Below are 21,861 nucleotides of genomic sequence, written 5' to 3' on the forward strand. Positions count from 1 at the left end.
TTTGCATGTTTGCAGCACAGAACAGGAAAGCATATTTTCTTTGTCAAAGCTGCAGAGTGAAAGGTGGATTTGTGAGCAGGTAGAGAACATGTCAAAGCAAAAGCCACTAAATACCTGCTGATCAGGTATTAGGAGGAACATTTTTGTCCATGAAACGTAGGTGGTTTATTTAGAACTGTGTTCCTGTAAGTGGTTCCAGGAACCTTGGTAAACGAGGTATCTGTTCCCTTTATAAACTATTGTTGTAGGAGATGTATTCTGGCAGTGACTAATTTTTTGTTTCCTTACGGATTGCTGAAGACCTGAAAAGGCAACAGGTGTGTGTCTGAATGGAAAGGCACATGTGTGGAGCAAGGACAATGGCTGCAGTATAATGCTGTTATCAGGTGCAGGTACCAGTGTACCATTAGACTTTGGTCGGGTGAGATGTTGCACCTGCTTGCCCTCCTTCCTCTTTGAAGGGGAACTGAAAAGCTTGGTTTATTTACCTGATTCTGTGGCTGTGCTAAATGCATGTATTAATTGCACACAGCTTGCCTTCCTGATACTATCTCGCAAGCAATATAAAAACAAATGCCCCATTTGTTTTGAACCAGTCAAATAATGTTCACCATTACAATGTTGTGCAGAAAAAAACATAACGAGAGGTCTACGTTCAAAAAGGAGACAGAGGAGTTCCGTAACTTTATTCATGAACAAAGGGAGGCATGAGGTATTTCCCATGGGGTCTCTCAGATTGTTGGAGGACACAGCCCCCTTATTATCCTGATTTTCCCGGGCACATCACCCTCTTCCTTTCCCCATTGGCTGAGGTACCTGGAGGCACAGACTTCCCAATTCCCCCTTAACGTGCGCACACACGCACCACCCCTTGCACAACACGGTTCTATCGAGTCTTTATTCTTTTTCTCCAAGTTCGGGAATCAAGTATGACCTCGGCTGAGCAGTATCCCTGTCAATTAGTAACATTTTCTGAAACTGCTGGTTTCTCTCGTTCCTTCCTCACCTGCAGGTCTCTGGCCCTAGCTACCAGCAGATCCACAGCACCTGTTTGTAAGGACACATCCATCTTATTCCTTTCAATGCTATGACTTGGGCAGGGCAGCGCATGGCAGAGCAGCGCAGGGCAGCGCGAACACGCCCCGCCCGCGTTGCCCCGGCGCTGCCGGTGCCGTGCGGGTGTTGCGGGCAGTGCCCGTGGGAGATGCGGCTGCGGCTCGGGCAGGTGCTGCCGGCGCTGTGCCTCGGCGCCGCCTTTCCCCTGCTGTGGTTCGCGCTGTGGCACGGCGGCCCAGGTGAGAGCGGCGGGGGAGTCCCGTCCGTGCCGTCGGTGCGGGCGCGGAGGGCGGCGAGCACCGGCCGTGCCGTGGGGCAGCGCGCCCGGAGCCCGCCCGCTACCGGGGCAGGGCTAGGATTAAAAATACAGCCCTAAATTTAAGAAACTATAAAAGTTTCTTCTTGCCTTTTTTCCCCCTCTTTTTTCCTCTTTTATTTTTCCCCCTCTTTTAATTTTTTCAACTCTTTTTCTTACGTTAAGATGGAAAGGAAAATCTAAACGTGATTGCCGTGGCTGTCGCTTTTAAACTAGATTTGATTTCATTGTTGTGGAGGATAAAAGTAGCATTATCTATCCCGTAATTGTATTTGGGCCTCGTGCACCGTCACTTTTTTCCTGTGCATATTTCCAGGACCAGAATGCCGAGGGGAAAAAAAAACCCGAGTTTTTATATTTTATTTCTAAACTTTAAAATGATATGCTGCCTTTTTAGTAGGTTATGTAGGTGGTATGTGCCACATAGATCTTCATAAAGCCATGTCGAAAATTCTCTGAGCCAATGTAAGAAAGATAAAACTGATTATACTTTCCAGAAAGAAATGAGGTGGTCTTTCCAAATAGTATCTCTGAGACTTGCAGACATGGCTTGTTGTGGGTGAGGGGGTGAGTTAGTGGTTTGTTATTGTTATTGGTTTGGGGTGAGGGAAAGAGAGTGGATCTCTCAGTGCTTCCTACACACACCTTTGTAAGAGGTTTGGTGTTACAGGTGCAGAAGAATTGGAATAAACCACTTAGTAATTTCTGGGATGAACGCAACTCCAGGTAGCAGATAATTTGTTTATATTAATTATTTATGTAACAAATAGAAGCGGTGTAGAGATCTTGGCCCTGCAATTGCGTATTGAATAGAGTTGAGACAGTGCTGATCCTCCTGCCTTTTATGGTTGTTTGCCTTACAACATTTTACGTTTCCTTCAGTGGCACTCCTGTGAGGGGTGGGGAAGGAAAAATGAGGAAAAATCTTAGGAGACTGAAATCCAAGAGAGGTCAGAATGAAAGTGTTTGTCCCATTCTGCAGTTACCATTGTGTTGTCTCATGGTTCGTGTTTTGAGGCTCCTCATTGCTGACATTACATTTTAATTTTACTTTGTTTTTGACGTTTCTCTGATGGCATTCCCTACTGGGCTGTTTTGCTTTGGGATTTTGTTTGTGTTTTGTTTGTTTGTTTTGGGCAAGAGGGAAAATGTGTTGTGGTGTATATGTGTTGCCTTAACTTCTCTTTCCACAGCTGGCTCCTCCTCCTCAGCAAACTGAGTAACTAATTCCTCTCAGACGGTGTAATTTTCCTAATTACTGTTATTTGCACCTGTTTTGTAGCTAACTTTTGGTCATTGCATCTGTGAATACGTAGTCTTTAGACCCTCGTGCGCTTGGTAAATCTCACAAATATGTAAATAAAATAGTTAATGAAGGAGAAAGTAGCAGTACGTGGTGAATGACTTTGTATTATGTTTATTTTACTGAAAATATAGTCTGTGCTCCCAAGGGGTGTTAGAAGACAAGCCTTGTACCCATCCAGAAAATCTTAAGAGCAGCCAGCCATAGGTAACAATAACAAAGTTGTTACCTTTTTCTGCAGAGACAATTATTGGGAGCAGAACCACTGATGCTCTGTTGTTGTCACAGGGTGTTTGTTTAAGAAAATGGCTTGTAATTAATATTTTGCTCTGAAAACAGGCAGGTGTCTCTGCTTAGATGTTGTTCAAGCTCTGTTTTTTTCCTTCTGCACTGCTGAATTGGCTCTCCGTGGTTAGAGCACTTTAGGAATTCCCACTTTTGGTGCCTCTCAAAGCACGTGTGTTTTCTTTCCTGATGCCCTTTTCCCTCAGCCCACCAGTTACTGTGAGTCCAGCTTAGCAGCTCCCATCTCTTTCCCTCATCTGACAGATGTTTTCTACTCATTTTCTCTCATACATTTGTTAAATCTCCCCTAACTTTTGTTAACTTCTCTGCTCTGCCCATTGAAGTGTTTGGGCTGCTCTTGATTTTTTGGCTACAGTCTGTCACACCAAGCAGCAGTAGTCAGCAGTATTCCCTCTGGTTTCTGACTATATAATTGTTTCTGGGAAAGCAGTGATTTTGGGATAGTGAATAAGCTTTGTGAAACAAGGACAGCGCACCCAAGCTCAAGACTATGGTCTTAAGCACTTCTATAATACAAAAATAGGTTTGGGGTTCTGAGAAATAGCATACAACTTACAATATGTGTAGTGCTCTTCTCACACAGTATTAGTTATTGTTTGCCATGTAAATACTGATCCATTAAAAAAAATCAGCCTTATATAAGAAGAAGAAAGTAACTGTAAGGAGGCAGTGACGATTTTGCCACTTGAAAAGCAGAAGGCAAAACCATATTATAAACTCATTATGAACTTGCATAAAGTTTCTTCAGAGGAAACAGTATTCATGGACAAAAAGAAATTTTGGTAAATAACATTCACCAAAGAAGAAGTTTTGGTCTTTGAGAAGAAATTTTGGTTTTTGCTGAATAACAGTGAAATTTTTGTAAGTCACAGCAACAAGTCACACATGTGACTTTTTGTAAGTCACATCTGAGATAAATCAGATCATCTATTTTGGCACTGCTTCTTCATGTTGCTCTCAAGGATTACAAGATTAAATCTCTTTGCATTGGTTTGTAACACGTTGCTGACCTTTTCACCTAAATTTGTGGGATACTTCAAGTTTTACTGGCTTCAACATGTGCAATTTATTAAATAAAGATTCTGCTGCTTCTCACTGTTACTTCAGTGCCTAAAGAGTAAAGGGACTTAGCCATAAATGTTGTGGCACAAAAGGAGGCCAGATATTGTTGGGGTTTGTAGAGAAAGGGGTAAGGGAGCATTTCAGACCTGTCTTTGTTTGCTGTGCAGTGTCTGGTCATAACCTCAGACAGGTGTAACCATGTGCCCTTCTGCTTTCCTAGTGCTGCACACTGAGCCTTGAGGAACAGAGTTTTGGCTAGAAATACCTTAGCTGATGGCTAGGCATTTAACTGAAGGTGTGTATAATTTGTTGCTACTTCAGGAAGAGAAGTAAAATAATGAAATATTTAAAATACCAACCAGAACAAAGCAGTAGCAATTGCTTGAAGTGAGTGAGTACTACCTTAAAACCAAAGTATACCAATTATGGCCAAGCACCATACAATATCCATTCAATTTCTGTATTTTTCACTTATTTTAATAATATTGCTTTCCTATATGGTGATGTTCTGACTGGATGTTTTAAGATCACTTTTCACTACATTCTAATGTAGGAAAAGACTTGAGTCTAAAATGAGGATTGTTTGCCAACATTTAAGAGAATATTGTTAGAGCTTAAGTTGTATTTTCTTTGAAACGAGTTTGCTTATTACTTTTCAGTTAGAGACAGTATTGTTCAGTAAATTGTTCAGTAAAAGCATTCTGGTCCTGTTCCCAGCCTGCTCTGTGTGGGAATAGAGGAGCCCCATCTCCCCTGCCCCACGTTGTGCTTTTCTTTGGCACAGTGCTTCTTTAACATTTTGGAAGGCACAAATGACACTGTGCTGTAAGACTCCAAACATAGTTAAAGGTAATGCGCATTGTTGAATTTACATGTTTGCCTAAGAACTCGCTGTTCTGACCTGAGATGGGGGCATTGTTTGGGGATTATTTTTTTTTCCCTTCCTTTCTCAGAGAGCACAAACCTGAGCGTGCAAAGCTCATGTAACAAGATTCAGAGAGGCATCTGGTATTAGATCAGTTATGGAGAGATAATAACCTGCTGGTTATTGGTGCAAGGCATGCCTCAGTGGTTTAACATGCCTCATTGGCCTGAGCAGTGGGCAGTGGTTCCAGGCACACAGAATGACAAGATCTTTTGCAGTAAGTGTGCTTATATGGTTTTCTTTTAAGGAGTCCATTAACCAAATTTCAGTTTCTAAAAGAAACAGTCTTTAGGTATGATAAGCAATTCAGCTTGTAATCAAGAAACAGGAACAAGAGTCACTGCTAAACTTTGAAGTGCTTTCTTCCCTCCTTTCTGCCACTCCAAATTCTCCTTTTATTTTCTTTTCTGTTTGAGTGCTACGACGAGATAGTGAGGAATTGTCCCACAGCTCTTAGATAGTGCCAGAAATCGTTAATGGGACTGGAAGCATTTATGATCACACACACACACACACACGAGTCTATTTAAACTCAATGACTGTTGAAATATTTTGAGTGTTTACCTTCATAATGCTTTCCAAACACACATTTTTTGACAAAGATTTAGTAATAGTTAATGTTGCCTATTTACATGTGCTCTAGTAAAACTTAGAACATTTAATCTTCTATTTCAAACTATATATTTTTATAAGAAATTAATTCTTCACAGGTGAGTGTGTATTATGTTCCTTGTGTCAAACCCTTGCTTCCTGAGCCACCAAAAACAAATGACATAAGTGATTACTAAGAATCATTCTTAGGGAATCCTACTTCAATCAAGAAGAAGAGTCTTGTTGCATGCAGCTGAAATAATCCAGATTTCCCCTTCCTTCAGCAATGCTAAATTTATGTTCATAACTCCATAGTATAAAATGTTCATATATACAAATGCCTTTCTTGCAAGTCAAAAGATTTTTAAGAGTGTCAAAAATTTTAGGAAGCATTCATTTAATGGGGTTTTATTAAACATCCTTTAAAATTTTAATGAGGTAAATAATGATAATACACATCACATGTTTACTTCTTTTTTTTCTAACCACTTTCTTCCTAGGTGTGTTAAAATTCAGTCTTCCAATCACACATTTATTGGTTAAATTAATGACTTGTGTTTAATGCAAATAAAACCCCATTTATCCAAAATGCAAACTAATTCCAGTTTGAAACACCTCTGCAAATCTTCACAAATTGGTGTTACCTCTGTGTTTTGCTCTAGTGCCTTTTACAGGTGACAATCCCTGGGAATTCACTTTTGCAGAGAGACAATGGTGGGTTGTGGAAAATGAGAGCTGCCACAGATAAAATCTGGCACAGCCCACAAACAGAATGGGATAATATGTTATTTAGATAACACCATTTAACTAGGGAAAAAACCAAACCAACTCCACCACGACAAAACCAATAAATGAAGCAGCATATAAAACATTTTAAAATGAGGCAGAAGTCCTCTTCTCCTTTCTTTACTAATTGTTATTGAAGTGTTGTGTTATAATAACCATCTTTAGTAACAGTTCCTAACATACTCATAGATGAAGAATGTAACTCATGGACTGAATGCTTCTAATATCTCTGTTTATTCTTAATAGTGTTTGAAACACAAGACAAGCCATTATATAATTATACTTTTCAGTGTTTAAAGGGCCATCATGATTTGTTGTTTGGTGAAGAAAGGAGCACCTTCCCCTGCAACTCACAGATTTTGTATTTTTGGTTTTGACTTCAGTTTACCTTTACCCAGCTGTGCTCTCTAAATTCTACCTTTTTAATATTCTTCCAGACTACTTCTTCTCCTGAATAAACTTTATTATTGTTTACGCACTTTGGCGATGTGATTGTCTGGACCATCTCCTAGTTTTGAACTTCATTCCATCATCAATCACCTTTTAGAAAATGAATTATGTTCTTATTGCAGGAAATGACTTAGATACGTACGAACAGCAGCTGCTGGAACTTCAGCAAAGACTGTTGTATGCTGACATGGAAAACAAAAAAAGATCACATGAACTGAGCAGTGCCCTACATGAAATCAAAAATATAGCTGCAAGAGGAATGAACATGACAGAAAATCTCACAGGTGTGTAGGGGTTTGCTTTGGTTTTTGTTTTGTTGGGGTTTTTTTAGGACACCAACATGTAAAGTTCAGTGATCTGGCTTCTACCCATTGTTTAATAGAACTTTTTAGTTACCTTGCCTTACAGGCTGTTGTGCACCTCTGTCTATCTGCGCACTGGAGTTACATGCAATAGATGGACAGTCTGATTTTGTACCTAAAATAAATCATGTAGTTGTGCACAATCTGTTTCCTCCCTGTTGGGACTGGCAGAGCCTTGCTGAATAATTTTCCTTTTATTTTTACTTACCCTTCTGCTTCCCATTCCGGCCGTGTTTTCTTATACAACCAAAATGGAAAGGTTGATTGCAGTCAATGGAACTGAACTCCCCTGCCCAATATTTGATAGGTACTACTTCCAAACAAAGAAGGAAAGCCCTTGAAAAGTTGTGGAGGTGGTTTCTGTGCAGCAAAATTCCAGTTTATTTAATGTCTCAACAGTGTAGAAGGACCTGTGGGTCTCTCTCACACACAAATCTCTGGGCAGATATATATGGTTGCTTCAGGGGGTTTTAAAGTATTTTCTGTAAGGTAGGAAATCTCTTTTTGGACCTAATTTTCTGTGGGAATACCTTTTGGAAGTTGTAAAACTTAAAATACTGCCCATTCAGTAAGCCTCTGCCCTTCTCGATCTAAGCTGAGTGAGTAAAGCTGATGGTGGGTTTTGTGACCCATGTATGTAACTGTGAAGGGTGGTAAATTTTGGGAGTTATTTTAGATGCATTCCTTGGGAAAAGTAACTTTCCATCCCAGTCAATAAATGTTCTTTTGCCTTTATCTTTATTTTAAAGTAGTAAAGAAAAATAAAATCCCTGCATTTCTCTTAACTGCTACAGCCTTTTGTTTCTTGAATAGTTTTTAAAGGCCTGTATGTTGTCATTATTTTTACCATAGGACTTTTTGTAAATAGAGAACCTTTGCTTCTGCTGTGAAAACCACCATGTCTTACTGTTTGGGGAAAGCATTTAAGTTTATTAAGTAGTTAAGAAGGTTATTAATCACAATCTGTGTTTCTTTTCACTTTAAAATTGTTTGCCTATCATGTAAAAAAAAAAAATCCCCACACCAAGCAGTTTTTTACTGCTGCCTTTGCAATAACTACCTGTTGTGTTTTAGGATGGCTCAGTCCTGCAAGTGTGCAGGGAAATACAGATGGTACCCCAGGATGTTCAAGCTGAATGGGAAGCTCTGGGAAATTCTCAATTCAATATAATGTAATATATATAACATGTAATCATTTCTGAGGAATAGTTCTGATTGAATAACCTTGTGTGTGGTGATCTGCCAGTGTTCAGCTGAGCAAAACAGGTGAAGAAATAGAATTCTCTGCTGCTTTTGGTTCTATGTGGGTCTCTGTGTTTGCTGTGTCCTTAAGGTGAATTAAAGTGGAAAGAGTATACCCTGCCCAGAAAACTCCCCGTGCACCTTACAAATATCTACTACTATCTCCCTCACCTGCGAGAATATGAAGATGCAATTTTCCCAAATGTTATCTTTGGGCAGCAGAGAACTGGAGGTAGGAAATCAACTTTGGCTTCTATTTGCTATACGTTTGTATTTTTTATCAATTTCTAGCAGTGAAACATAATCAAGAGTATGAATAGATTTTCTCCCTTAACTTTCTAATGTTGCCAAGCTGAATGAATTTTAATAGTAATAGCAAAAATACTTTTAAAATGCCCACCCCTATTCCAGATCTTTATCTTAAAGACCTGGAATAAAAACAATTATAAAATAATTATTATAAAATATAATAACAACAATAACAATTTATATATATATATATATATATATATATATAAAAATTGAAAAAAAGATTATTTTTTGTTTTAATCATATAGTCATATGGCTAAGATGCAGTAGCTGACATTTTCCCCCCACAAAATGAGTATCGATGAGGAAGCCAAGGCAAATTTGCCATGCAATGTGAGAAGCAAAGGGAAAGGTGATGTGATCATTTAAAGGATTATTAATATATCTTCAATGGAGCTTTTTTTATCCACACGAGAAATCAGCTGGCACCTGCAGAAATCATAATGAATTCCAGTGAACTATAATACAAATTTTAAATGCATTGTCCTCACTGTCATGTAACAGCAAATGCTGTAATGGTATTTCCTTAAATATTAACTGTCACCACTTTCATGGGCACATCAAATCAAAATTAAAATGTGATTTCAGTTTCCCTTTACTGACATGGCTTGAGGCATTCTCTCTTTGCAGTCTCCCTGGTGATGGGTATTCCTACAGTGAAAAGGGAAAAACAAAATTACCTGATTGATACTCTGCATTCCCTGCTGTACCAACTCTCTGAGGAGCAGAAGAGGGACTGTGTAATAATCATCTTTGTAGCAGAGGTGAGTGTGCATGGAAAGGTGCAGCATGCTGATAGAAAATGTTATTTATGTCTAAATGTAATAGTGCAAAGTGCTGTTAGCCTTTGTTATTTATCTGCTGGTTTGATAACACGTATCTTGCAAAGCATCTTGACATATTGGAGCTTTCTGTGTGTGCTTTGGCATTGCCCATGCAAAAGAAAACTGTTCAGAGCCTTGAACATGTTTGGGAAAGTAAACAGTGCTCAAGGTAAGATATGAAGGATAAATGCTTTTTTTTCTCACTCAAAACCACCTTGATTACATCAGAAATAGAAAAAGCTGCAGAAAGGAATTAGCTAGTAATAGCTTCTAGCAGGTAAAATGACTGTGCATTTATTCAGAATTCATATTTATTCTTCATATGTCTTTGTCCTTCCATAGACAGCAATGAATTAATGCCTGTAGTCATTGACAGTTACAGTTTGCTATTTTTTTATTATTTAGCCATCCCTTTTGCAGGTGTAAAAGTGTCAAACAGAGTATAGTTCACTTTAATTTTAGCCATGCCTTCCAGTTTTCTGTTTGGATCCCAATGATGAGTACAGAGGACCAATTTTATTGTAGTTCCTCTTCAGCATTTTTTCTGGGAGCTGATCTCACTTTGCAGTTGGTATTTTGCAATACCCTGGCAGTGATGAACTTTGCCTGGCTGCCATTGAGGTAAACTTTTTATTACAGGGCTTTATACTGAGGATCCTGTGAACTTTTAAGGGCTGACTTTTGAATAGTTTCCCTCTGTGCAGAGTCCTAATGTGACACTTCAAACAAACAGGAGCTGTGGGTGCAGTTATGGTCCATATCAGCCAATTTAGGGTTAAACTGCCATTGTAGGACCCGCTGTCCCTTTCCTCCCAACCCAAAGTCCTGTTCTCACAGCTTCCATCTTTCAGCCATGCAGTAAATTGGAGCAGATAACCACGCTGATCTGAGAGCTGATAAGAACATTTTATTGTGAGAGGAGGGCACGTGTGCTCACTGGTCATGAATCCACACCTTCCTTCTTCCCACAAAGTTTTAAAAGATCAAGGTGAAGGTTTGCATCATGGGTTAAGCTTGAGTAACTTATTGACTGAGAGTGAGTTTTAAGTTCTGGATGATGTTTTTTCTTACCACAGTTCTGTATTTCACAATATATAATTGGTAACAATTATATATTAAAGAATTTATTTATTTAAAGAAAAAATCTTAACTCCTAAGACAGTTATTGTGTTGCTTTAGAAATAAAACTTTTCACTCTAAATGTAGTTAACAGATATGTTTGGCACACTAACATTGGTACTTTCATGAAACAGCAGTGATGAATGTCCTCAAAATTTCCAAACATAAAGCTGTAAGCTTGTTGTATTAGGAAGAAATTAAATAAAAATTTTAAGTATTGCTGGCTTTAGAATATTTTGCTTAGGTGATTTTTCTCATCAGCCTTAGGCCTCTTTTGTTATTTTTGGATTATTAACCCAAACCAGTTTTTTTTTTTACTGATAGTTTTATGGCTGTGCTTTACTGGCATGGCAGAACAGAATGTTAGCCAGAAAACAGCCTGGTCTTCTGCAAAAGCAGTGAAAGACAGTGCCAGAAATGGCAGCTGGAGATAGCTGGAAACAAAAGGGAACTATAGTGAAAGTTTGGTTGGCTTGAAAAGCCCATACTGCTCCTTACTAGAAATGCTGCTGTAACATACCACATTTGTTTGGAAGGAAAAAAAAGTTGTGTTTGCATGTCTATTCCCTACAAAGTGTTGTTTAATACAAAACTGAGTGACTTTTAATGAAACCCTCCCTTCTTTTCTTTAGGTGGATGCAGAGTATGTTAAGAGTGTTGCAGAAAGTGTTAAAACCAGGTAAGTCCTACACTCAGCCACCAGTGTGGATGTATTTGGAGCTTTTATGGAAAGAACTAGAAAATTTCAACATTGAAATGCACCTGAGGCAAAGGTTTCCTTTTTTTTCTTTACTATTTTTCAGGAAGGCAATGCACTTGGGACAGCAGTGGGGTTACATTTATAATTTATAATAATTGCTACTACATGGTGGCCAACATGAGATGGGTGGTTTTTGCCCTGCCAGGTTAACCCTAGAGATGCCAAATGGAAGCTTGGTTCCCACTGCAGTTCTGCTTGCTCTTATTTTCCCTGAACAAGATCCCTGGAGGATCCCTTGTCTTCCTCATTTCAGGGTTTCTGCACATCCTGCTTCACTCAATACCTACAGCAACTCAAACCCTCAGATCATTTTGATTACTGCTTTATGGCCTTTGAAAAAATTGCACAGAGTGTTTGCTTTGTCAGGGTTATACAGTCAGATTGATATTTTTTCTATAATGCTGGTACTCTGATGTGTTTAATTTTTAGTGTTATCTTTTGTTTACTAATCATAGGAAATGGGGAAACTCAGTTTTAAAACCACTGCTCTACCTGTTTTGTGTTGGGGTTTTAACATGATGCAGTTAATGCACCTGAGGCCTGATTGTTTGTTTTTGTTGGGTTGTTTGTTGGGCTGGTGGTTTTTGTTTAGACTTTTTGATTAGTTGCTGTGTGTTTTTTTGGAGGAAAGGGGAAATTTGATTTCCAGGTTTGGCTACCAAAGGAGGTTACAGGGCAGCTGCTGTCTGTGGTTGCCCCCACAAGGGTTTTTGAGGAGCAGGGTCTCACTGGGGTTCTCTGCCCAGCTTCCCCAGAGAAGTCCAGTCTGGAGTCCTGGAGGTTGTTTCTCCTCCTGCTTCCTATTACCCAGACCTTTCCAACCTGCAGAAAACGTTCGGAGATTCTGAGGACCGAGTAAGGTAAGAGTAAAGCCTTAGAACTTTGCTAAGAGTGTAAAATGGAAAATTCAGAAAAAGTCAGCATTGTTTGAGCTGATAATGTCAGAGCTGAAGGACCTCATTTGTACAGGTAAAAAGAATTTATAAGGGGGTCTTGGGAAATGCTATTCTGCACATCAGCTTCAGGGTGAGAGCCAAGGCAGCTCCTTTAGGTGTGGGCTCTGGGCATCCAAGAGGTTTTAAACCTGATGGATGATGCCAACAAGTAATGGGCTATATGAGCTGTCATAAGGGAAAAAATAGAAAAATCTTTAATGTCACTGATGAGGGAGAGTCTCTGTGAACACACAGCCCACGTGGCCCTCTAGCTAATCACCGACAGCTCCTGGGGGTTTAATTAATGATCTAAATTATTGTGGTCATTGGGCTTTTATCTACTCTTACTACACCCTTCATGGTGATTTCATTCACTCCCGTGCCCCAAATTCAGTAAGACAGATTATAACCTTAAAAATATATATATTTATTGGAGGAAATTTATTTTCTTAATCAGCAATAACTAATTTATCAGAAGCCACTGCAACAACGCACCAAGAGAGTTGCAGTACTAAGAGTTTAGGCTGGAGGAAATCAGCTAATATATTTACATATATGTCTGTATGTATATTGGCTTTATAGATATGTGTTCATACCACAGACCATAAGCAAGTTTACATACTTTAATTTAATTTTAGATATTATTTGATTTGGATCAGCTATACTTTTATGTTAATTAACCACCAATAAATTACTCTGTAGTCTTTCAGTGTTGATTATGAAACATCATTATCGTCCTCTGGTAAAATGAGAGACTGTACAAAATATGTGTTTATATTTAGACCTGAAAATCATGGTTATCAACCTGCTCTTGTGCTGTTCATATGTAAAACCATTTACTTTTTCATCTATAAATAATCCATGTGTCTTTATTTCTACTCTTCATAAAATAATAAGTAGAATATTATAAGTAATTTGATATTAGTAACTCATTAGAGATTTCGTTTCAAGCTCCATTGACAGAGATCAATTTTTTTGTTGTTTATTTAAAGTTAACTTTTACAGGAAAATAAAATTATTTACGAATGTTTACACTGATCGTAGGTGAATGCTTTTGCACTCAACAATGGGTTGGAATATACAACCTTAAGATTTTATTGTAGAGACAAAAAATGCAGAGCATTAGAGGTTCTCTTATTATAGAAATAATAAAAAAGCTCAGAAAGCTTATCAGAATTTGCTGCTTATGTTTAGGTGGAGAACTAAACAGAATTTGGACTATAGCTTTTTAATGCTGTATGCTCAGCCTAAGGGAACATTTTATTTACAGGTACGTCCATATTATCATTAAGTATCAGCAATAGCTCTGTACTGATGCTTAGTTTTGGCAATTTTCATTTCAAAGGCCTCAATAAAACCAGCAATCTTATGTAATTTTCTGTGTATTTTGCCTCTGCTCCTTATAAGCATCCACATATTTCTGTATTTATCTACATCTTGCAGCCAGGTACTGTTTGATTAAAGCCATCTCTCCCTTCCTGCCATTTGTGAGGCTGAAGAGCAAGGTAACTGAAGCATGAAACCCTCATTTGATTAGGCTGAGAAAGTCAGACTTTAGTATCTTTTTACTTACTGCAGCCAGGAGAAAGAGTAGTGACAGGTTCAGGTTATAGCCCAGATGCCAGTGAAGAGAAATATTTCAGACAGGGACATACCAGTACAGTGATACTTGAGATAAGGTCAGCTACAACTTGGCACAGATCCTTAATTCTCCAGAAAATTTTGTGTCAGCCTTTAGGAGGATCCCCATGCATTTAAGCTCAGCTTTAACTATCATTCAGGATTTGTGCTAATTTGCACTCCATAAAGACCTTAATCACCACCACAGATTCCAACATTTGTAAGAGCTGCTCAGTTATGGAACAGGTCTATAAAATTTCACCTATCTCAATAATTTTTAAAAAGCTCAGAAGAGCATTTTGCCTCAGAGTTGGTGTTCCATAAGGACATCACAGTTTCCTGGAAGCAGGAGTGTGCAGGACCTGGCATCTCCTACAGTATTTTTCAGGATTCAACAAAATCCCATTTGAGCTGGGCTACTTGAGAGTCCCCATGCTCTGTTCTCAAACGTGGCATAGGTGCTCAGGATGCAGGTGGGCAAACAAAAGTGCTGTGTTTTGAACAGTTATGGTTTCATGGAAAATGAAGTATTCTCCTGTGGCTTGTGTATATTTTTAAGAACATTTTCCAAGTTTACTGAGTGCACTAGAGCATCAAGGTGTAGGAAACCCAGTGAAGTGAAATATTAAGATGCTGTTGGACACTTGATGTTACCAAGTTCTCCAAGGATTCCTATTTGCACCACAATGACTTACTTTTGTATTTGTATTTCTAAAGGAATGGAGAGCATGTGTTTTCTTATCTGAGACATTATATAACAATTGAGCTGTGTTATTAAGGACAAAGCCTGGATGGTGGTAGTCTGCTGGGAGCTACGTTTGCTTTTGGAATTTTCTCAAAAAGGAACTACACTTTCCTCATCCCATTCCTCATACTGTTCCTACTCTATCCCATTCTTCATTTCTGTGTCCAGCCTTCAGCTGCTCCTGTAGCACAGATGCTGGGCTGCCCCAAAGCTGCTCTTTAAAGTGCAGGTGAGAAGCACAAACTCAGTTATGTCCTCCACTGTTTAGAAGTCCTGTGTTAAAGGAAAGCAAACAACTTAAAACTGCTTTTCTTTAGACTGGTACAATATTTACCTCAGCAATCTTAAGCAGAACTTGAGCTGCATTAGATTTTTGTTTGGTTTAGTCAGGAATGGCATTGACTGAGTGGCTGACACCAACTCCCAAACCCTGAGAGAAGATAAGCACACAGAGTTAGTCCTGACGTGTGCAGCACAGCTGATGTCATGGGCCAGACAAGATCTTTGCTGAACAAACACTTGTTCTAGGATCCTGCAAAACCAGGATTCAAGTCTTTATGTGAAGTCCATTGAAGCTAACAGGATTACTGTGGGCTTGAACCCAACCCACTGATTACCCACTGATCAACTTGTCTCCTTAAAGCTTTTTTGCCTCACCTCAATAGAACTTTGAGGTCCTTGTTTCCACTTCCACTGAACCTCCCTGCAAGCACCAGGGACCCTTGAAGCACTTACAATCATGGGATCAGCCATAAAAGCAGGCAATCCAACCCCAGCCTCATAGTGAGGGCATGCACTTGTTATTTCTTGTCCATGTAGTTCACTGCAGAAATCAAACATTTCAAATCTGAAAGGAACACACATACAACAGTTTTTAAGTGTTTTCTATTAGCACTGAGATGAAACAAAAACTAACCATTAAATAAATCTTGGCTTCTTCAGATAAAATCTCTTATCAAGTTCTAACTTAACTTGTAGTAGTCTCCTGAACTACTGCTATGATTTTTATTGCCTCATGTGGAACCTGGGAAAGCTTTGTGCATATATATATATATATATATATATATATATATATATATATATATTTGTAATATTCATTCCCAGCAGCATTTCTGTAATGGATTTAAAGCCTGAGCAATATCTCAGTGAGTTCACTTTGGATGGAATTTATTCTTCCCCTCACTAGACTCTAGGTTGTGCTTGTTATTTGGTGGAGCTCCCACGGTTTTCACAATTCATTGTCGGTGAGACAAAATGTCAGTGTCAAAACAGATCTCTTAATTTCAATTTTCTAACTCCATTTTGCTTATTCCTGGGTTCACTGCTGCCAACACATTTCTTGTCAGCCAGCCCCACACTTGAAGTGATGCAGAAATTCAGCTAAAACCTCTGGGCCTGATCTCTCAAGATCTTGATGATGAGCCTGCTGCCTCAGTTGAAGACCCAAAAGCAGCAGGAAATCATGTTTTGTTTGGCTGGGGCTTTTTCCCCAAAGGATTAATTTTCTAGTTGTTCAACCTTCTGAAGCCAGCTCCAGCACGTACAGCAGTCAGAATAAATTACTGTATGATTACACTACACCCCAGCAATATTTTCCTGAATATTTGCCTCCTCTTCCTGTGTTTTCACACCCATCCTGAATTCAAACCATTAATTACTCACTCCTTAATTATTTCTGGAATACATTTATTTCCTTTGTGTCGCTGCCTCCAAGCTCTTTGTCTGGATTCACAGTCCTCAGTTTCAGTGGCAGGAACAGCTCCTGGCCTTTCAGATGCCCAGTTCTTGTCTGGAGGCCAGGCAGCAATGAAGCCTTTCCCATTTCCTGGATGGATGTCGGTCTCCTCTTCCAATACCCTTCAGCTCCAGGACATGTGGTACAGCAATTAAACACAGCACGGTTTTCATTTTCTTGTGGCAGTGTCACCACCCCCTCTGCAAACAATAAAATCATTGCTTGTCTTCTGTTTTTCTGTTGCATTCCCCCCTCCTTCCAGCTGGAAGATGATATTATAGCCAAGCCTGATTTTGTTGAGAGCATAAAAAGCTTTGCTGCTCAGCAGTCCCAAGATTGGATGGTTCTTGAGTTCTCACAGCTTGGATTTATTGGTAAGTATTAAGACCTCAGCAGGATCAGCTGCGTTTGGAGCTGTGTAGGTGAAAAAGTCAGAATCGCATCTCAAAGCATGGAAGAACTTGCATATCAAAACTTCCTTGGTTCTTCAGGAAACAGCCTTCTGAATGTAGTTTGATTTTTGTTCTCTTTAAAACTGTCTTGTTAACACAGAGTCTCTTCAGCACAGGATCTATAACTGAGTTCCCATAAGGAGGAAATTGTTCCACCTCAGGGAACTGTGTGCCCCTGTAATGTGTAGTTCTCTTTTCAAGAAGGGAATTTGAACAATCTATTAAAAAAAAACCCCAAACTTCCTTTTCTTTGTGGAGGAGAATATGCATCCCATATCAAAGGCCTGGATGATCAGAACACTTCAAAGCCAGATTCTATGTGAAGTTTCTCATGAAATATCATAATTACATTAATGTGTGCAAGGCTGGTGTGATACTTAAATGTTTATTTAAATAAATTCCATTTAAACACAAAACTGCATAGCAATAAAAAGATAACTTCTTGCATAGCAATAAAAAGATAACTTCTTGTCTTGCTTTCAGGAAAATTGTTTAAATCAGAAGACTTACCACATATAGTGGAGTTTTTTCTCATGTTCTATAAGGATAAGCCTGTAGACTGGCTCATAGACCACCTGCTCTGGGTTAAAGTGTGCAATCCAGAGAAGGATGCAGTAAGTATGCAGTATTTAAGGGCTTTCTCTAACTTTGTGATAAAAGATCCATAATTTAGAATACGTTAAAGCCTGCCAAACACAACAGAAAGAGGTAAAATTATGAATATTGAAATGTAACCAAAATCCTTCTTAAGAAAGTCAGTTTTGGTCAAAATAGTTTAATTAGAATGATGTGGCAAGACTAAAAGTTGAAATAAAATTTGCCAGAAACAGCTAAGAAATCAGTCAGTTTCAGATTTGAGTCAATTTTTGTCACCCTGAGAGTGATTCATCACATACTTTGCAGAAATCCATGAATTACTGGTGATTGAGCCTTCAAATCTAAATAACACCATGAGTGGAATGATGAGTTTTGGTCTAGAGACAGTGTATGTGACAGGAGGTGACTGTTAATTCAAGGATAACCCATGTAAATATGGATAAAATATCTGAACCCATAACCTTAACTACATAATGAAATTGCCTTATGGAACGTAGCTAGTCTCTCCTTGGTTAAATAACCCTTCACTCCCTTTTACTTTGTTTCTAGACACACTGTGAGAAGGAAAAGTCAAAGTTGCGTGTCCGTGCTAAGCCATCTCTCTTTCAGCACATGGGAACCTTTTCATCCTTGGCTGGGAAGATACAGAATTTGAAAGTAAGAACGAGAAATCAATGCCATATTTTTACATGATGTGCTTGTGTTCTGACTTATTTCTCAAATCAAGGACCGCATCTTTGGCATTATGTGGCGTTTCAATATCCAATTATGTTCTACAGGCTTTGTAGGGAATTTTGATGTGGCATCTAAGCTGCAGGCTATGAAATGGCCTCCTGTGAAAATTTTTATTTTTAAATCTCGGCAGCTAAGAAACAGTCAGTACAGCTCTGTCTAAAGATTGTAACATTGAGTCCAGTGATTACAGTGAAATCAATATTCTATATGTATTAAAAATAGGTGGTGTGTTTTTTGACACTGAGGTGGTTATTTTCTGGAATAGTTTCCTGTACTAATTACTGACACCAATGCACTTTTTTTTCCATTGTATGAGTGAAATTACATTTCTTTATATCAACAGGATAAAGATTTTGGAAAAATGTTGCTACATAAAGCACATAATAATCCACCTGCAAAAGTGGACACAAGCCTAAAAATATACGAGCAATATACCCTGGAAAAAGTTTACAAAGGACAAGACTGTTTTTGGGCCTTAGCTCCAGTGGCAGGTGACTACATCAGGTTCACATTTTTAAATCCACTAGAAGTTGAAAAGTAAGTATTACATGATATGGAACATGGAAGCCTTCATATATCCAGTTTGGAAATGCTTGGGTCTGTTTGGAGTTGTCAGTGCTCAACTGTTTATGCAAACAGTTGTTACTAAAAAAATCCATGATTTACTATTTATCTGCTCTTCTTGAGCAGATCCCCTCCTGAAATACATGTCTTCATTGGTAGTTAGAGAGCTTCTGAATATTTTTTCCTTTTATGTCTTCGGGTAAATACTATTATTTATTTCTTCAGGTATATATTTTACATGATAATTCTCAAAGGAATTTGTTTTCAACTGATGAATTTCATCAATGGTGAATATTTGATATCAGAGGAGAGAGTTTGATGATTTAACTTCTCCGTGTTCTTTTTGAATCTAAAACCCTAAGAACTCTTAATGCCAGAAATTTAAAACAAAATGGGGATTTTTATTTATTCTTAGATGGTTTTGCTTGGATTGTTGTTTGGTCAATGCTCTTGCTTACTGGCTATGAAGGAAATTCTTTAGAAGCACCTGAATTGACCAGTATTGATAAAAAAGGGGAATTCTCCTGGCATGTAGTATATGGCCAGGTAGAAACAGAAATTTTTGCTGCCACACCTTCCAGAAGCCCATTCATTCCACTTCAGTGTTAGAATCACAGGAACAGATCAGAGGGCAGACCTTCCTTAGCCATTTAAACATGGAAAGTTAATTTATTTGGAACTTGAGCACTAAAAGTGGAGAACACTTTCCTTTGTGGTCCCAGAGAAAGATGGTTTAAATAGTTGTTCTGTTTAAAATAAAAATCCTATATTATGGTTTGGTTTATAGTTTCAAGGGCTATTTCTGTTCTCTGTAGCCCAAAATATATAAAGAAAAGGTATCTGAAACTTTCCTTCAAAGAATTACTCCCCTAGAACTCTTCTAAAGTATAAAATACCTGGAAATAATACACCTCTATCATCAGGTACTTGTTCAGAAGTGGGAACGTGGAGCACCCTGGTGATAAACTGTTTAACACCACTGTGGAAGTGCTGCCAGCTGATGTAAGTCTCATTAAGAACCATATTGCATTTTCAGAATGATATTCAGCATAAAATGTCACAACCCAGAAAATACTTCTTGAAATGTTATCGTTTTATTTTTTACAGAAAACGCTAAGAAAAGAATTGATTCACAATGGAAGTAAATTTAACTACCCAGCAACAAAAGACGGATATTTAAAAATAGGTAAATTATTTCTTGTTACTTCAAAACCAGTAATTTTGTTCCTACATGTAAAATGTTTCTGCTCTTAAGGATTTCATTAACTCTTTGGTAAATTCAACATTCGGAAGGGAAGGGAAGGGAAGGGAAGGGAAGGGAAGGGAAGGGAAGGGAAGGGAAGGGAAGGGAAGGGAAGGGAAGGGAAGGGAAGGGAAGGGAAGGGAAGGGAAGGGAAGGGAAGGGGGCCTTTGCATTACTGTTCGTTGTAGTGTATGGCGTCTGATCAGTGACTCTCCTATTTTGATTTAAATATCACCAGTGGCAAAAGCCAAGACATCTAATTAGAAAGAGAACTAATTGCAGTGCCTGTAAAGAGTCTGCATTTTTTTCAGGGGCTTTTGAAAATGGCACAGCAGAAGGCAGCATCAGCCAGGCAATAGGAAGAATAGAGGCCATTCGTTTATCAGTCAGCTCTGACTCTCCAGTCTGGGCAATACTCAGTGAGGTAAGCACGGTAATAAAAGCATTTCTATTTTTCATTATTAAATGAATTCTGCTTCTTCCAATTGTATACTATGGGTAATCATTCATATTTCATTTTGAGTGGAATTTTGTGTGGAAAAACACAAGTGAAGAATTGTGTTAATTATTTTCAGGAGAGAAATTAAACATACTTCATTGAAAGTGCTGGAAATGCTCATGCAGGATAATTCTCCAGTTTTGCAGTGCTGTAACTGTACTTGCTAGGACTTGGGTTTTGACAAACAAAGCTCTTTTCAGTCACCATCTTCAACATTAATTACATTATGTCAGCATTTTCAGATGAGCCTCTCATTTTTAATTCTACCAAGTTTTTCCCCAAGTGTTTAAATGTCAGTAAGTCGTAAATAGAAATTCTTAGCAGAAGTCACTGAAGAGAATTACTGCAGCCTTAAACTGGAAGAAGGGAAAAAACTAATGTTGTAGGCAAAGCTCCTGCAGATTTTAGAAAATAATAGATTTTGGTTTTTTCCAGGTACTTATCAAGACATCTGAAAACTGAAAAAAATACATTTTTGATGTGTCACTTGTTATGTATTTCTGGTAAACAAGGCTGACTTCAACAAAACAAAACAAAAAGACTGGGACAAAAGATCTAATTCCATGCCTGTTTAGTTATTAATGCTCTGTATTAGGAAAGAGTTGGGATAAATCTTAGGTCTTTATATGACAAGGTATATGAAAAGAATGTTAGTAATTTCCATAACATGTTCTTGAGAAATATGTCACATATAAACATTAAAAAGATATTATTAAAAGCAATTGATAAGGCATTACAGCCTGCCTCAGGGACCAAAGCATAAAGGTGTAAGGAGTTTCACCAGAAATAAAAACACAGGCATTTTTGAAAAATATTCAGGACACGGTGTTCAACTCCATTGAAAACACTGGTCAGTTTTGTAGGGAAATTAGAACTGAAGGAAAAGTTGTCAATATTCATTGCAGGTATTTAAAGTAGTTCACAGGAACAACTTAATGTTATGGAAATTGATCTCGAACTAAATATTAATGTGTTTCAGCCTTAATGTGCCATAAGTTATGTTAAATATTTTTTTCAATAAAAATTACCTACAAATTACCATGTGAATAACTTGAAACTTAAACAAGTATTTTTTGGAAGACTGTATAACTTCTCAGTGAATTCTGCATTGAATTAATTACAGGAAATAAGGGTATTATGTGTAACTATATTTTTGTAAAAAGAAAATATATTTAAATAAAATTTTGGATCCTGGAATTAGATAATCAGTGTGTACTGACATTTCAATTCTTGTCACAAGTTCAAATTCAACATAAATTTCAAAATAAAGGGTAAACCACAGCAGTCTCATTTGAAAAGATTTTGGGAAATGACAATCTACCTTG

General features: G+C 38.1%; 1 protein-coding gene across 3 annotated transcripts; it reads left to right on the forward strand.

Moving 5' to 3' along the window:
- The first annotated feature begins 908 nt into the window (after positions 1-908).
- Positions 909-21,658, forward strand: MGAT4D (MGAT4 family member D). Of its 3 annotated transcripts, none has more exons than XM_064712347.1 (15): positions 909-1,295; positions 6,918-7,079; positions 8,491-8,631; positions 9,339-9,472; positions 11,284-11,330; positions 12,158-12,271; positions 13,541-13,616; positions 16,709-16,820; positions 17,382-17,512; positions 18,045-18,152; positions 18,574-18,767; positions 19,718-19,796; positions 19,902-19,980; positions 20,349-20,461; positions 20,972-21,658. In XM_064712347.1, the coding sequence occupies exons 1-15, from the start codon at positions 1,088-1,090 to the stop codon at positions 20,996-20,998; spliced, it is 1,725 nt and encodes a 574-aa protein (XP_064568417.1). In that variant the 5' UTR covers positions 909-1,087; the 3' UTR covers positions 20,999-21,658. The 3 variants fall into 3 exon arrangements, 2 of the variants coding, with proteins under 2 accessions (XP_064568417.1, XP_064568419.1); XM_064712349.1 differs by lacking the exon at positions 909-1,295 and adding an exon at positions 5,047-5,185; XR_010440107.1 differs by lacking the exon at positions 20,972-21,658 and having other exon boundaries at positions 18,574-18,721; positions 20,349-20,407.
- Positions 21,659-21,861: the final 203 nt, after the last annotated feature.

The sequence above is a fragment of the Zonotrichia leucophrys genome, chromosome 4 (genome assembly GCF_028769735.1).
Source record: "Zonotrichia leucophrys gambelii isolate GWCS_2022_RI chromosome 4, RI_Zleu_2.0, whole genome shotgun sequence".
Classification (NCBI taxonomy): Eukaryota; Metazoa; Chordata; class Aves; order Passeriformes; family Passerellidae; genus Zonotrichia; species Zonotrichia leucophrys.